General features: G+C 43.3%; 1 protein-coding gene across 1 annotated transcript in view; it reads left to right on the top strand.

Moving 5' to 3' along the window:
* MRAP2 (melanocortin 2 receptor accessory protein 2) overlaps window positions 1-8,351 on the top strand; it is a 119,842-nt gene extending 111,491 nt beyond the window's left edge. The window contains exon 3 of the mRNA XM_069726670.1: window positions 7,967-8,351. Within this exon, the coding sequence (XP_069582771.1) occupies window positions 7,967-8,351 (385 nt within the window). The remainder of the gene's footprint in view (window positions 1-7,966) is intronic.
* The last annotated feature ends 9,406 nt before the right edge of the window (window positions 8,352-17,757 follow it).

Genomic DNA, 17,757 nt, shown 5'->3' with positions numbered 1-17,757 from the left:
GAATAGACAACAGATGGAAATTATTGGCAATTATCAAGACACACTGAATAAAGGAGGGGTTCTACAGGTGGGGACCACAGACCACATCTCAATACCAATGCTTTCTGGCTGATGTTTAGGTCACTTTTGAATGTTGGTTGTGCTTTCACAGTCGAGGTAGCATGAGACGGACTCTACAACTCATATAAGTGGCTCAGGTAGTGCAGCTCATCCAGGATGGCACATCAATGCGAACTGTGGCAAGAACGTTTGCTGTGTCTGTCAGCGTTGTGTACAGAGGCTGGAGGTGCTACCAGGAGACAGGCCAGTACACCAGGAGACATGGAGGGGGCTGTAGGAGGGCAACACCCAGCAGCAGGACCGCTACCTCAGCCTTTGTGCAAGGAGGAACACTGCAAGACCCCTGCAAAATTATCTCCAGCAGGCCACAAATCTGCATGTGTCTGCAATAACGGTTAGAAACCGACTCCATGAGGATAGTTTGAGTGTCCGACGTCCACAGATGGGGATTGTGCTCACAGCCCAACACCGTGCAGGACAATTGGCATTTGCCACAGAACACCAGGATTGGAAAATTTGCCACTGGCTCCCTGTGCTCTTCACAGATGAAAGCAGGTTCACACTGAGCACATGTGACAGTCTGGAGACACCGTGGAGAGCGATCTGCTGCCTACAACATCCTTCAGCATGACCGGTTTGGCAGTGGGTCAGTAATGGTGTGGGGTGGCATTTCTTTGGAGGGCCGCACAGCCCTCCATGTGCTCCCCAAAGGTATCCTGACTGCCATTAGGTACCGAGATGAGATCCTCAGACCCTTTGTGAGACCATATACTGGTGTGATTGGCCCTGGGTTCCTCCTAATGCAGGACAATGCCAGACCTCATGTGGCTGGAGTGAGTCAGCAGTTCCTGCAAGATGAAGGCATTGAAGCTATGGACTGGCCATCCCAGTCCCCAACACTTAATCCAATCGAGCACATCTGGGACATCATGTCTAATTCCATCCACCAACACCACATTGCACCACAGACTGTCCAATAGTTGACTGATGCCTTAATCCAGGTCTGGGAGGAAATCCCTCAGGATAACATCCACCGTCTCTTCAGGACAATGCCCAGGCATTGTAGGGAGGTCATACTGGCAGGTGGAGGACACACACACACTACTGATCAACATTTCCTTGTCTTGAGGCATTTCCACTGAAGTTGGATGAGCCTGCAATTTGATTTTCCCCTTTGATTTTGAGCATCATTCCAACTCCAGACCTCCATGGAATATTAGTTGTGATTTACATTAATAATTTTTACGTTTTATTGTTCTCAACGCATTCCACTATGGAATGAATAAAGATTTGCAACTGGAATATTTCATTCAGTGATATCTAGGATTTGGAATTTTAGTGTTCCCTTTATTTTTTTGAGCAGTGTATATACTGATGAGCAAACGGGTAACACTGTTTTGAACTTTTGACTTTCAGGATCCATAACTCACCATCCACTACTGACACTACCATCATTTTATAGACTATCATTTTGGCTATCTCATACATAAATGTGACTTGCAACTATTTAAGATATGATTAGTTATGCAGATTTATGTCATGTCACTGTATTGTTACTGTGTTGCTCCTGGTAGTGGAAAAATCTTTTTTTTCTCCTGTATACTACAAAATTCAACTTGTTCTCAAATTCCCTAATAGCTCAGTGTGTTATTAGATTGATTCAGCGAAAGGTCATTAGTTCGAATCTAGGAGCAGCCGTGAAGATTTCCCAAAAAAAAGAAACAGCATCAACCAGGTCATTGACAGCCATCTCTCGCTCAAGAAACTTCGCCAAACTGCATCAAGTGAGTGGCATGACAATTGGAAGAATACGAAATGAAGTTCATCCATCCATTTAAAAGCCAAGAGGTGAACGTCTAGGCAAAATATCAGAGTCAACAAGACAGCTCATCACAAGATCTATCAGTTCTGGCGTGACAAACAAGGCGGAAGTGGCTCGTATGCTTCATAATAGCGAGATTACAGATGTCCATGCAAGCAGAGTGTGACACACGTTCCACTAGTTTGGAATGGTGGCCTGAAAAAAAGTGAAGAAGCCTTGATTTCAATATCGTCATAAGAAGTATCAGCTCATGTTTGCAAAGAAGTATGAAAAGAGGACAGTAGAAGATTGGAAACTGGCGATTTGGAGCGATGAGCCGAAAGTCAATAGACTAGGCCCTGATGAGTTCAAATGGGTTTGGGAGAAACAAGGGCAAAAGGGGCTAACTGACTGATAAATTAAAGGAACTGTCAAGTTCGATGGAGGAAGCCTGATGATATGGGATTATTTCACAGCCAAAGACATTGGCATTTGATCAAGATCGATAGTGATGTCAATGCTGAGCTACTGTGGGGGAAATAAGTATTTGATCCCTTGCGACAGCCTCAAAATCTTAATGATTTATAGATGATCTGCAAAGAGGAGTGGACCAAAATTCCCCGACATGTGTTCAAACTTCATCACCAACTACAAAAAAGTTTGACTGCTATGATTGCCAACAAGGGTTTTGCCATTAAGTCTTGTTTGCCAGAGGGATCAAATACTTCTTTCTCATCTCACTGCAAAATGCAAATAAATTTATATAATTTATACAATGTGATTTTCTGGATTTTATTTTGATATTCTATCTCTCAATGTTAAAATTAACCTATCCTTAAAATTATAGACTGTTCATGTCTTTGTCAGTGGGCAAACCTACAAAATCAGCAAAACTTATTTCCCCCACTGTATACAGTTAGGGCCAGAAATATTTGGACAGTGACACAAGTTTTGTTATTTTAGCTGTTTACAAAAACATGTTCAGAAATACAATTATATATATAATATGGGCTGAAAGTGCACACTCCCAGCTGCAATATGATAGTTTCCACATCCAAATCGGAGAAAGGGTTTAGGAATCATAGCTCTGTAATGCATAGCGTCCTCTTTTTCAAGGGACCAAAAGTAATTGGACAATGGACTCTAAGGGCTGCAATTAACTCTGAAGGCGTCTCCCTCGTTAACCTGTAATCAATGAAGCAGTTAAAAGGTCAGGGGTGGATTCCAGGTGTGTGGTTTTCCATTTGGAAGCTGTTGCTGTGAGCAGACAACATGCGGTCAAAGGAACTCTCAATTGAGGTGAAGCAGAACATCCTGAGGCTGAAAAAAAAGAAAAAATCCATCAGAGAGATAGCAGACATGCTTGGAGTAGCAAAATCAACAGTCGGGTACATTCTGAGAAAAAAGGAATTGACTGGTGAGCTTGGGAACTCAAAAAGGCCTGGGCGGGAGGCATCCATAGCGACTCTCCCCAAACAAGGGAAACCCCCAACATCCCCGGGGAACTTTCGTCCGATAGCACTTTTAAACTGCGACGTTAAGATTTATGCAAAAATCTGGGCTAACAGACTGTTCTCGGTTCTCCCTGGTCTCATCCACCCCGACCAAGTTGGGTTTGTTCCTGGCAGACAGACCAGGGATGGCACCAGGCGCCTGATAGATCTTTTGGATGTGGTCGAGAGGGGGAGCCTTCCCAGTGTATTTCTCTCGCTTGATGCCGAAAAGGCGTTCGACAGGGTACACTGGAGTTATATTGAACTCACGCTGGAAAAATTTGGGCTCACCAGGCAAATTAGTAGAGCGGTTATGGCATTATACTCCAATCCCTGCGCGTCGGTTCGTTCGGCAGGATTTAGATCTCGGACATTTTCTATTCGGAATGGCACTCGTCAGGGCTGCCCCCTCTCGCCTATCATTTTTGCTCTGGTCATGGAGCCTTTGGCTTCCATGGTCGGACAGAGTGCGGATGTTGAGGGAATCCGGGTGGGGGGAACCGAACACAAAATTGGCCTCTATGCCGACGACGTGGTCCTGACTTGTGCCTCACCGTTAGCATCGCTGAACGCGATTACCTCTATTTTAACTGAGTTTTCGGTGGTTTCATATTATAAACTTAATCTGACCAAATCCACAATTTTCCCCCTTTTTCTCCCAGCCCCCCTTCAAATCCAAATTCAATCCCAATACGAGTTCATTTGGGCTCCCCTGGGCTTTACGTACTTAGGCATCAGGATAACTAGGCTGGATAATATAGTTCGTGTAAATTGTGAGGAAACTCTTGCGGAAGTCAGGAAGAGCATGGATCATCTGTCGGGTGCACTGCTCTCCTGGATGGCCCGCATACAAACGGCGAAAATGCTATTCCTACCCAAAATAATGTATCTCTTCCGATGCCTCCCCCTTTTTATCCCTTCGAAGTTTATTTCAGCTTTTCAATCTCTTATAGATCGGTTTATTTGGAATGGGAAACCTCACAGGATTAAGCGTCGGATTATGTCCCTACCGTATTCTATGGGTGGGTTGGGCGCGCCTGCAGTGCTTTCATACTATAGGGCGGCGATCCTTGAGCCCCTTAAAATATGGTGGGAGGGGAACTCATGTTTACCCTGGTTTCTGATTGAATCGCATTTTGCCCCCAAAAACTCGCTTAGATTGCTCTTGGAGTTTCAGCTGCTTAAGGTACCTCTAGTTGGCCCTTGTCTCCGTTCTATTAGGAATGCTTCTAAATTGTGGGCGCTACTCAGCACTTCCCATCTAATATTTATGTTTGACTATGTTTCTTTGCAGGCTTTGGAGTATGCTATCGGGCACATTTCTCTTTCCTCCTGGACGGACCGCGGGGTGCTCCGGGTGGCAGACCTTTTCGGCTCAAATGGCCTTCTGTCGTTTGAGGACCTCTCAGGGAGATTCTCTCTTACTGGGTCTGACTTCTATCAATACCTGCAGCTCCGTAGCTTTCTCAGGTCACGTCGGTCATTCGGAGTGCCCCCGCCTCTGACAGAGGACCCGGCTCATAGATATTTCAGACCGGCCACCATATTGCCCCATGGCATCTCCATAATCTATAAAGCTCTCACCTCCTATGGTTCTGCTGACAAGCTCCCTTTCATGACTGCCTGGGAGTCCTCGCTGGGTTTCGAGGCCTCCCTGGAGGACTGGCAATTTGCTATGGTGCACCCTTTCAGGTTCTCCACATGTCTTGGCCACTTGGAGCAGGTGAAAAAAATTCAACTGCATTGGTACTTTACCCCTGTCCGCCTGGCGAAGGTTTTCCCGTCTTCCTCCCCTCTGTGTTGGAAGAAGTGCGGCGCCTTGGGGTCCTCCTCTCATGTATGGTGGTCGTGCCCGCAGATCCGGGTTTTCTGGCGTGAGGTGGAGGCTTTGATTGTCGATCTGACACGTCTCCCCCTTGCGCTGAGTGGTCAACTAGCTGTCCTGGGTATTTCCCTCATGGGTCTCCCTTCCCCTCTCCGGCCCATAATTTCAAATATCCTAGTTGCCGCTAGACAATGTATAGCGAAACATTGGAAATCCTCGGGTCTTCCCTCCAGAGCCGAACTGATCGCCAGAATTGACTTACACTTCTGCTATGAGGTTATCATGGCACAGGATCTATCGAGGAGAACTAGGGTCCTCTCGTGGTGGGATCCCTGGGTGTCCTCGGCACATATATCTCAGTCTGCTCTTGCCCTCATTTAAATCGTTTGCTTCTCAAGTTTTGACACTGTATCTGTGTGTATTATACTGTTCATATTGTGGTCTTTAACTTGGGCGCTGGTCCTTTTTTCCCACATCCCCCTCCCCCCCCCCCTGTTTACCCTTGTCTCCCTCCCCCTCTGATGTTTACTGAGGTGTTGTTTAACATGCAAAATTTCAATAAATATCTATTGGTTAAAAAAAAAAAAAAAGGCCTGGGCGTCCACGGATGACAACAGTGGTGGATGATCGCCGCATACTTAATTTGGTGAAGAAGAACCCGTTCACAACATCAACTGAAGTCCAGAACACTCTCAGTGAAGTAGGTGTATCTGTCGCTAAGTCAACAGTAAAGAGAAGACTCCATGACAGTAAATACAAAGGGTTCACATCTAGACGCAAACCATTCATCAATACCAAAAATAGACAGGCCAGAGTTAAATTTGCAGAAAAACACCTCAAGAAGCCAGCTCAGTTCTGGAAAAGTATTCTATGGACAGATGAGACAAAGATCAACCTGTACCAGAATGATGGGAAGAAAAAAGTTTGGAGAAGAAAGGGAACGGCACATGATCCAAGGCACACCACGTCCTCTGTAAAACATGGTGGAGGCAACGTGATGACATGGGCATGCATGGCTTTCAATGGCACTGGGTCACTTGTGTTTATTGATGACATAAGAGCAGACAAGAGTAGCCGGATGAATTCTGAAGTGTACCGGGATATACTTTCAGCCCAGATTCAGCCAAATGCTGCAAAGTTGATTGGACGGCGCTTCATAGTACAGATGGACAATGACCCCAAGCATACATCCAAAGCTACCCAGGAGTTCATGAGTGCCAAAAAGTGGAACATTCTGCAATGGCCAAGTCAATCTCCAGATCTAAACCCAATTGAGCATGCATTTCACTTGCTCAAATCCAGACTTAAGACGGAAAGACCCACAAACAAGCAAGACCTGAAGGCTGCGGCTGTATAGGCCTGGCAAAGCATTAAGAAGGAGGAAACCCAGCGTTTGGTGATGTCCATGGGTTCCAGACTTAAGGCAGTGATTGCCTCCAAAGGATTTGCAACAAAATATTGAAAATAAAAATATTTTGTTTGGGTTATGTTTATTTGTCCAATTACTTTTGACCTCCTAAAATGTGGAGTGTTTGTAAAGAAATGTGTACAATTCCTACATTTTCTATCAGATATTTTTGTTCAACCCTTCAAATTAAACGTTACAATCTGCACTTGAATTCTGTTGTAGAGGTTTCATTTCAAATCCAATGTGGTGGCATGCAGAGCCCAACTCGCGAAAATTGTGTCACTGTCCAAATATTTCTGGCCCTAACTGTATAATTCTAAATTCAGACACTATTCATTCCCTAGCTTGGTGGTTGGATTCCAACAACCTATCAAAGGGGGTCCCTTGGGTAATAGACATATCTCGTCGAATAGTTACCACGGATGCGAGTCCCACGGGGTGGGGAGCTCACCTGGGCAACAGTATCACTCAGGGAGTCTGGACAGGTCAAGAATACGGGGCGTCCTCAAACCAAAAAGAACTTTGGGCGGTGAGCCGCGCTCTATCATACTTCCTTCATGGTGGCATGCAGAGCCCAACTCGCGAAAATTGTGTCACTGTCCAAATATTTCTGGCCCTAACTGTATGTGAGTATCCTACAGGACAAGTTAACTTCGTACACTCATGTACTTTGAAAAAGATGACAGTGTTCCAGCAGGACAACAATCCCAAGCATATGTTGAGATTGGCAAAGAACTGGTTCAATGATAATGAAATGGAGGTGCTGGATTGTCTCCCACAGTCCCCAGACCTCAACCCAATTGAACAATTTTGGGTAGAGTGGAAGAAAAAACTGTATACATAAGTGAGTCGACCAGTAAGCACCAACTTTGGGAATGTGTAGAAGAGACTCGAGATTAGATTCGGTATAGGCATGCTTGAATCTGATTGCGAGCATGTCCAGAAGGATTCAGGCAGTGTTGAAAGCCAAAGGTGGATTATTAAAATAATAAAAATTTAAATTTTTAGGAGCAAAACAGTAACAATGTAGTGACATGACAAGAATCTGCATAACTAATCACATGCTAAATAGTTTCAAGTCAAATTTATGTATGAGATAGCCAACATGATTGTCTATAAAACGATGATAGTTTCATGTTCGAAGCAGTAGTGGATGGTGAGATATGGAGCCTGAAATTCAAAGTTCAAAATATTGTTACCCTTTTGCTCATCAGTGTACAGCATAATGCATTAGTGTCTCTGTAAAAATCTTAAATATGGATGTTTATTAATGTGACTAGAAATAATTGAACATTGTACTGTAAATTTGAAATATACTATTATTTGCAAATATACAAAACTGACAAATATCTTAACTTTTGTCCCCTGTTAAATACTAGAAATATAGATCCTTCTGAAAAGAGATTCCAAATGAAAAGTTTTGAAGCGGACTTTGGTAGAAGGATAAAAGGTGATAGAATCTTCATCCAGCAAGGAGCAGAAGAATCTAAGTCGCCTTTTCATTGCTTCATTAATGAGGTTGATCACTCAGACAGAGCAAAGTCAACTGACAGATCAACAGACAATGGAATTATTATTCACCAGACTGTCAGAAATTGTGTAGTTGAAGAGGATCCTAATGCTCTAGCGAAATTCAATATTCCAAACTTTGTGAACACAGACCAAAACTCATCTTCAGCTGATGAGGATCTCCTCACTTATGACCCACCAATTATTTTAGAAAATAAACCAGCTTGTTCAAACCAGCATAACCTTATGAAATGAGTGACCAAATTTATTCCAATATCAATCTTGAAGCACAGTGGTTATATAAAAAAAAAATCTAAACACCTGAATTAAAATGCCAGGTTTTTGCCATGTAAAAAATCTTATCAAGAAGAATAATTTCAAATCTTTTTCCACCTTTAATTTCACCCTATCTGGAAAATTCAAAAGAAAAATAAAACTATTTTTATTTTTCTGCTCAAAAAGAATTTAAAAAACTAAAATAATGTGGTTGCCACATATGTACACCCTTAAACTAGTACCATGTTGAAATACCCTTAGAATTTATGAGAGCATTCAGTCTTTTTGGATAGAAGTCTATCAGGATGACAAATCTAGAATTATAGCACTCCGTATCTGTCAGATTGCAAGGGCATTTCCTACAGCGCCCTCTTTAGGTAAACCAACAGACTTTCAATTGGATTCAAGTATGGGCTCCAGTGGGTCATTCCAAAACCGTAGTCTTCTGGCAAAGCCATTCTTTTCTTGATTCAGAGATATGCTTAGGGTTGTTGTGCTGAAAGGTAAAATTCTTATTTATTTTCAGCTTTTTAGTAGATGCCTGAAGGTTTTGATAAATCATTGACTTTGGAACTGTTCATAATTCCTTCTGCCTTAACTAAAACCTCAGTTCCGTTTACTGAAAAACAGCTCCAATACATTACGCTGCCGCTTGGATGTTTTTCATCCGAAAGACTTCTTTCTTGCTACCCTACCCCACAGGACAGATGAAGAATACAGGGGATAGTTGTCACATACAGGACACAACCAGTACTTGCCAGACATTCCTGCTGCCCTTTTAGTGTTGCTGTAAACTTCGTGGCAGCCTCCTGGACCAATTTTCCGCTAATCCTTTCATCAATTTTTAGGGGATGTCCAGGTCTTAGTAATATAATGTTGTGCCAAATTTAAGCCACTTATTAATGACAGTCTTCACAATGTTACATTGAATATCTAATGCCTTGGAAATGTATTTGTACCCCTCTCCTGGTAATTTTCAACAATGAGGTCCCTTTGCTGTGTTGTATGCTGTTAACCGATCATGGCTTTTGCTGTAATATGCAAATAAAATATTTTTTTAGGAAACTCCTACTAGAACAGCTAAACTTCATATTCCCGTAAGTTAATTACAATTGCAGTAAACGATGGCAACTGTGTACTGACTACTATTTAACATGAGTTTACATGTAATTGGCTAATTCTGAACTCAACCGCAACCAATTATGAGGGTGTTTCACACTTATGCAACCACATTTTTTCAGTTTTGCTATTTTAATTTTTCCCTCAAAATTATTTTAGTTTGCTTCTCAATGGATTTGTAAAGATTAAGGGTGAAATTAAAAATGGAAAAAGTTCTTAAGTGATTCTTCTTGATATGATTTATTTTAGATCCTCTGTACTTGTTTAGCGCTGGGAAATCTGCGTTCTATGTTAAAATGCTAATGAAAAAAAAACTTTCTGTACTCTGTGAAAATAAATGCACTAATTTGTAGTTTTTGATATTTTACTTGACTGCTTTATGTTTTGTGCTTTTGCATTTTACAATTAACGTTAGGTTAAAATAGCATTTTTGACACACATCTCTGGTTCCTACCATGAAAACCAGGATTCTGACTCAATTCCCGTTTGGGTCACTGACTTATGAGGCAGAAGGGGTCACTTTCTGGCCTCTCGCATTGTCAGTATTTGCCTTCTTGAGGTAGGCACTAAAGAGCAGTACGGCATGCTTTGTGTTTATCACCACAAGGCTGACACCGCTGAAATGGAGGACAGGCAGAGCACAAAATGACTTTAATTTAGTGGTAGAATAAGTTAACAGTTCGATTGGGGGTTCCTCCCAAATCCAATTTTTCAGGACTTCTGACAGAAGTCCCAACTGAGCTACTAATGTGTGATAAAAATGCAATGTGAACATACCTTAATATACTCTCAACATTGAAACTGCAGCACCAAGATGAAAAGCCATAGAATTATAGAAATGCACTTACACTCCTTGGTATGCTATCAATGAGGTTCTTAATGATTGTCTGAGAAATGCTTTGCTGTGTAGATGTGAATACAATGAAACACAAATTTAAAAACAGAGGTTTTGCTCATTGCAACATATAAGGTTTGAGGTTTCATTTTACTGTGAAGGTAAGCACATGATTTTATTAGGCTATGTTTTCACTGTCAGGTTTCCCTGCACTTTGGACGCAGCGGATACCTCGCTCCGCCCAAAGCGCCGCCCCTTGTTGTACATGCGGTGATTCCGGATGTGTTCATTTAACACATGAGGAATCACCGCATCGTATTCATAGACTGTGTTATTTATCTTGCGGAGAGAGACCATCTCCTCAAGATAAATAAGACATGCTGCGGTCTGGAAAGACGCAAAGCATGTCCGGTAACGCAGGGCCGCCGGATGCGGCCCTGCACGCATAGTGGAGACGGGATTTCATAAAATCCCCTCCGCTATGCTGTAACATCTGGATGATGCGGATGTATGCAGTGCCCAATCTGCAGCAAATACTGAAGGAATCCGGGCAGTGGAAACATAGCCTTAGTGGCAACAACCCACTAACGGTTTTCTGGTTGAGTCAAGAGCATGTGCTTATTTTATACTACTATTACATTTAATGTTTTACAAAAAATGCCAGCCATCTATAATGGAAGGTATTCAAATAATGGTATCACCAAGCTGTTAGTACATATTCTGTGTAGAATGGACAGATTTTAATTATCTAATGCTGTTTAGATATTCTACTAGTAACTCTTATCATGACTGCCACTTCTTGAATCTCTAGAACAAAAACTTTTTTCTCATCTACAAAGTTGCTCAAGTAGCATTCCAGCTGACATTACGCTCAATAAAGTATAAACTTGTTATACCTCTTGGGACATTCTTCTTTTACATAATCCTGTGCCTTCATTGATCTCTCTTCTTCAACCTTTAGGCCTCTGAATACAGGTATGTTGTCATAAACAAAGATCTCATAAACTAAGCTAATGCCAAAGGAGACATGCAGCTGTCCAAATTTTAAAATAACAAATCTTTGTCACAATGGGCAGAAATTTCACCATAACTGTTCACTGGAGGTGACATAATGCCTTGAATTTTTATTTTTAAGAGTGCTAATGAACCCTAAAGTGTACATGTCATTTTGGGTATGTTTTCAGATAAGCTTGCCATTTGTACTTGAGGAATAACACTATTTTTCGCTATTACAGTGCCTTGCGAAAGTGTTCGGCCCCCTGGAACTTTTCCACCTTTTCCCACATATCATGCTTCAAATATAAATATACTAAATGTAATTTTTTGGTGAAGAATTAACAACAAGTGGAACACAATTGTGAAGTTGAACGAAATTTATGGTTATTATAAATTTTTGTGGAAATTCAAAAACTGAAAAGTGGGGCGTGCAATATTATTCGGCCACTTTACTTTCAGGGCAGCAAACTCACCCCAGAAGTTCATTGTGGATCTCTGAATGATCCAATGTTGTCCTAAATGCCTAATGATGATAAATATAATCCACCTGTGTGTAATCAAGTCTCCGTATAAATGCACCTGCTCTGCGATAGTCTCAGGGTTCTGTTTGAAGCACAGAGAGCATCATGAAGACCAAGGATCACAACAGGCAGGTCCGTGATACTGTCATGGAGAAGTTTAAAGGGAACCTGTCACCTGAATTTGGCGGGACCGGTTTTCGGTCATATAGGCGGAGTTTTCAGGTATTTGATTCACCCTTTCCTTAACCGCTGGCTGCATGCTGGCTGCAATATTGGATTGAAGTTCATTCTCTGTCTTCCGTAGTACATGCCTGCGCAAGGGAAGATTGGAGCAGCTTGACCTTGAGGAATGAGCAAAAATGCCAATGGCTAGATAAGAAAGCTCATAGAGACTTATCTAAAGCGACTCGCAGCTGTAATTGCCGCAAAAGGAAGCTCTACAAAGTACTGACTTTAGGGGGGTGAAGAGTTATGCACACTGAAGTTTTCAGTTATTCGTCCTATTTGTTGGTTGCTTCACAATAAAAAGAAAACCAAATGTGCATAATTTTCAATAATCTTAAATCTAGAGGGTGCAGGCTAGCTGCTATGTCTTCTACAATATACACAGAGAAAGATGCATTTTTGCTCTTTTTTACATGTGTACAGATAGAAGTTGCAGCATGGAGGATGCTACACTGCACTACTGAACAGTGTAGCTGTAAATCCAGCACTAGGAATAGTAAGATAAATTGCTTGCTAGAGACAATGTTTCTGTGTCCCTACCTGTTCCACACTCATTTTAACCCATCCATAGTTTACAGACACTAACTTGATACCTCAAGTTGAAGGCAGTCCATCTTACTTTGACCAGTATGAATTTGATCCGAATTTCTAAGTGGATGATGAGTTGAGGAGATGGGGAAATGGAGTTTAATTCTTGACTTGATGTCAGGTTGTTTCAGGACAGTTTTTATGGGTGAAGGCTAAGCAATTTCTGTAATAAATTGTCCTTTCTTAATTTGTAGAATTGTGTGCTGTATCGACTTGTGAATATAATATAATATATATAATTGCCAGGGGGTACTTCCGTCTGTTTCTAACTTCTGTCTGTCTGTAACGGAAATACGTACGCTACTCACCTGGTAGCAGTGTTTTTTCAGGAGCCATGACAGCACAACGAGAGAGGGGATCCGCCCTTCAGGGACAGGAAACCTACAGACATAAAAAGGGCGGCACCTCTCTCCCACGTCAGTTGTTTCCAGAGCATGAGAGGACCACCTTGGTTAATAACACAGATGCAGTATATACATGAATACTTTTTATTATGCAAGTGAACATAAACTTTAACTCAAGATTAACAGGGTGTTGCATCATCCAAAAATATAGGGTAGGGAATCTAAGGGTGCTGTCATGGCTCCTGAAAAAACACTGCTACCAGGTGAGTAGCGTACGTATTTATTCAGTCGCCATGACAGCACAACGAGAGACTTTCAGAGACGAAAGATTTAGGGGGGGATAATAGCTTCTAGCACTCTTCTCCCAAACGTAAGGTCTGAGGAACTACCCAGATCTAATCTGTAATGTCTAAGAAAGGTAGAAGGGGAAGACCATGTGGCCGCCTTACATATGTCTTCGATTGACACTTCTGACCTCTCCGCCCAGGAAGATGCCATGGCTCGCGTGGAGTGTGCCTTTATACCATCTGGAACTTCGTTGCCACCTGCGGTATAAGCGAGAGAGATTGCCTCCCTAATCCATCTGGCTAGAGTGTTTTTAGATACTCTAAGACCTTTCCTTACCCCTTGATAGGCTACAAATAAAGAGTTATCTTTTTTCCAGGAATCTGAAACTGTAATATATCTAAGGAGGCATCTCCTCACATCTAAGCAATGGAATTTACGTTCTTTATCGTTAGTAGGATTGGAGCAAAAGGAGGGAAGGACTACCTCCTGAACCCTGTGAAATTTAGACGCAACTTTAGGCAGATATAGGGGATCGGGTTTTAATATGACCCTATCCTCCCTAACTTGCATGTATGGTGGATGTCTGGAGAGTGCCTGCAGATCACTAACCCTCCTAGCAGATGTGAGAGCAACTAACAGGGCTGTTTTGATTGACAGGATCTTCACAGGAATAGTATCAATGGGCTCGAATGGGGCTTGCGTCAGGGCTGAGAGTACCAAATTCAGGTCCCATGGGACTAACCTTTGTTTAATAATTGGTCTAGACCTGGTGACTGCTGTAAAGAATCTAGCAATCCAGTGATTACTGGCTAAATTAAGATTATATAACGCTCCCAGCGCTGACACCTGAACTCTAAGAGTACTTGTGGCCAAGCCCATTTCCAGGCCTTTTTGTAAAAATTCAAGAACCTGGTTAATACATGGTTCTTGGTCAATTTGAGCCCCTGAAAAAGATAAAAATTTTCTCCATACTCTCACATAAATGCCCGTTGTAGATGGTTTTCTACTTTTAAGGAGAGTATTAACCAGATTCTGAGAGAATCCTTTCCCCCTCAGTAAGGACCTCTCAAGTTCCATGCCGCTAGGTGTAAGTTGGCTACTTGAGGATGGAGGATTGGTCCCTGGGAGAGCAGATCTGGTAGCTCTGGAAGAATCCATGGTTGGCAGACAGACATCTTTCTCAGCCAAGGAAACCAAGTCCTCTTGGGCCAAAATGGAGCTACCAAGATTACCCGGGCCTTGTCCTCCCGAATCTTCCTCAGGACTAGGGGAATTAGATTTAGAGGGGGAAAAGCATACGCGAGCCTGAAGTGCCAAGATATCAGCAGAGCGTCCACAGCGTATGGGTTGTCTTTTGGATTTAGGGAGCAGAATTGATGTAATTTTTTGTTCCCTCTGTTGGCAAAAAGGTCTATCTCCGGACAACCCCATAACTGGATGATCTGACTGAAAATGGCTGGATTTAACGACCACTCCCCCTGTCTGAGCATGTTGCGGCTTAGATAGTCGGCTTTGGTGTTGATACTTCCTTTTATATGAAGCGCCGTCAGGGAGAGAAGATGTACTTCGGCCACCTGAAAGATATGATTTGCGACCTCCATCAATGTACTGGATCGCGTGCCACCTTGACGATTAATGTAGGCCACAGTTACCCGATTGTCTGACAAAAGCCTGACGTGTCGACCCTGTAGGGGTACAAGGAATCTATTTAAGGCATGTTTTACTGCCAACAGTTCTTTCAAGTTGGAGGAAGAGTCCTGTTCAGACAAAGACCATAGTCCCTGAACCCAATCCTCCCCTAAGTGAGCCCCCCACCCTTTGGGGCTAGCGTCCGTAGTCAGCACCCTAGATATGTGATTTATCCAAGGGACCCCCCTGTGTAAATTCGAAGTGTGAGTCCACCAACCAAGCGAATGTACAGTCTCCGCAGAAAGTGTGAATTTACTGTCGAGGTGAGCATTTAGGCGACGGGAATTGTGTAACACGTCCCACTGTAAAGCCCTCGTGTGGAACTGTGCCCAGAGAACTGCCGGGATGCAGGACGTAAGAGAGCCCAATATTGACATCGCACCCCTGACTGATACTAAGGGATTATTTATTGCCCTGGTGACCAAATGCTTAATCTTCGCAACTTTTGTGTCCGGCAGGCGACATTCCTGCTGACTAGAGTCTATAACATATCCCAGGAATTCTTGTACTTTTAGGGGCTGAAGGCGCGATTTTTTTATATTGATCATCCAGCCCAATTTGTGTAACGCATCCATAACTTTCTGTAGTTGGTCTGAACAATGCGATTCAGAATGACCCACAATTAGCAAATCATCCAGGTACGGGACTATTAATATATCCTGTTCATGCAAGTGCGCCATAACCTCCACCATGATTTTTGTGAACACCCTGGGTGCAACTGCGACTCCGAACGGAAGTGCCTGATATTGAAAGTGTTCTACTGTGCCAGCTAGTGAGACCGCCACCCTAAGAAATCTCTGATGATCAATATGAATTGGTACATGGTAATAGGCGTCTTTGAGATCTAAGACAACCATAAAACAGTGGTGAAAGAGTAATTTTATTGCTGTCTTGACCGACTCCATTTTGAAGGAGGGTATGAACAGAAAATTATTCAGGCCTTTTAAATTAATAATGGTGCGATATGAACCATCAGGTTTCTTGACCAGGAACAGAGGGGAATAAAACCCCCTACCTTCCTCGCCTGCAGGGACTCTGACTAGAACATTCTTCTGTTGGAGCTCCCGGACCTCAGACTCTAGTGCCAACTGCTCTGTAGAGGAGGAACGAACAGGTGTTAACATAAATTTGTCCCGAGGAGTATGGTGGAAGTCTAAGGTTAGGCCTTTCTCCACAATGCCTAGAATCCATGGATTGTTTGTAATCTGCACCCAGGCTGGGTAGAAGGCCGAAAGCCTACCCCCCACCTGGTCCGCTAGTCATTGTGGTTTCTTAACCTCTCGTGAAGGATTAAACATAAATCCTCTACCCCTTCTTCTGCTGTTGTCATATCTAGTAGATTCTCTGTTGGAGTCTCTATATGGTCTTCTGCGGTTGGACCATCCTCTATTATAGTCCCGTCTGTAGAAGGGTCTTCCTAGGAAGGGAAAGCGTTTTTTACTATCCCCTGCTTTTTCCAATAGCTCGTCTAGGACTGGTCCGAACAAGTGAGCCCCTTCACAAGGAATGCTACATAATTTTGTTCTAGCTTGTAAGTCCCCTGGCCAGCATTTTATCCATAGTGCTCTCCTGGCTGCATTGGATAATGCCGAGGACCTGGCGGCCAACCTGACCGAATCTGCTGAAGCATCTGAGAGGAAGGCTGCGGCATCCTGGATTGTGGACATAGAGGACAATATTTCCGACCTAGGGACTTTATCTCTGAGCTGATCTTCGAGGTGACCCAACCAAACCATCAAGGATCGAGCGGTACAAGTGGCTGCAATGGCTGGCCTCAGAGACCCTGCTGAAGTCTCCCAAGCTCCCTTAAGGAAGATGTCGGCTTTCCTATCTAACGGGTCTTTCAAATTTCCCAAGTCGTCGAAGGGGAGAGACGACTTTTTGCATGCCTTAGCGACTGCCGCATCCAACTTCGGGACTTTATCCCATGAGGACGAAGCCGCTTCTTCAAAGGGATACCGTCTTTTAAAGGCTGGCGGAAGCGACCCCTTCCTTTCTGGTTTCTTCCATTCTTTTGAGATTAACGATTTGATCTTGTCAATCACTGGAAAGGCTCTTCGGGATTTTCGCTCAATACCCCTGAACATAACATCCTGAATGGAACATTCCGATTGGGTATCTTCTATCCCCATTGTGCTGTTAACTGCTTTGACCAGATGGTTAACCCTTTCTAGGGACAAACAGGCTCGAGCAGACTCCTGATCCTCAGAGGAGGAAGTGGACGGAAGAGACCCTGAGCTCAGCTCACCCGAATCCGAATCTACCTCAGATAAAGGGGATGACCTTTTAGCTTCTGCCCCCCGAGATTTGGATCGCTCGGCACCTTTAATTTCCTGTCTCACCATCTCTCTTATTGTAGAGGTTAGATCAGGCGCCTCCTCCTCCAGTAAACGTTGAATACATATTTTACATAACTTCCTCAAATGTCCATCTGGAAGCGGCTCTGCACATTCGGCACACTGCCTATGTTTGGCTTTGGACAAACTTTTCCTCCCCTGATAGAGGAAAAAAGACAAGGGGAACACAACCATCACTAAGTGGACTTTCACGAAGCTCACTTACCCCGTCCAGTAATGAGTGGTACCGTAGATGGGGGATCCTTCGAAGCCGGCAAATCTTTACGGGCTGAGGATTTTGGTATAGAGGTCCGTGCCTCCTTAGCTCCACCAGCGCGGCTACTGCCACTAGACCGACGCTGGGAGCTTCTACGAGGCTTATCTGACAGCTGCTGCGGCTCCTGCTGCTGCTGGCTGGTAGTTCCTTCTGGCGACTCCATTATG

The sequence above is a fragment of the Ranitomeya imitator genome, chromosome 5 (assembly GCF_032444005.1).
Source record: "Ranitomeya imitator isolate aRanImi1 chromosome 5, aRanImi1.pri, whole genome shotgun sequence".
Lineage (NCBI taxonomy): Eukaryota > Metazoa > Chordata > Amphibia > Anura > Dendrobatidae > Ranitomeya > Ranitomeya imitator.
This window is presented reverse-complemented; position numbering and strand designations above follow the sequence as displayed.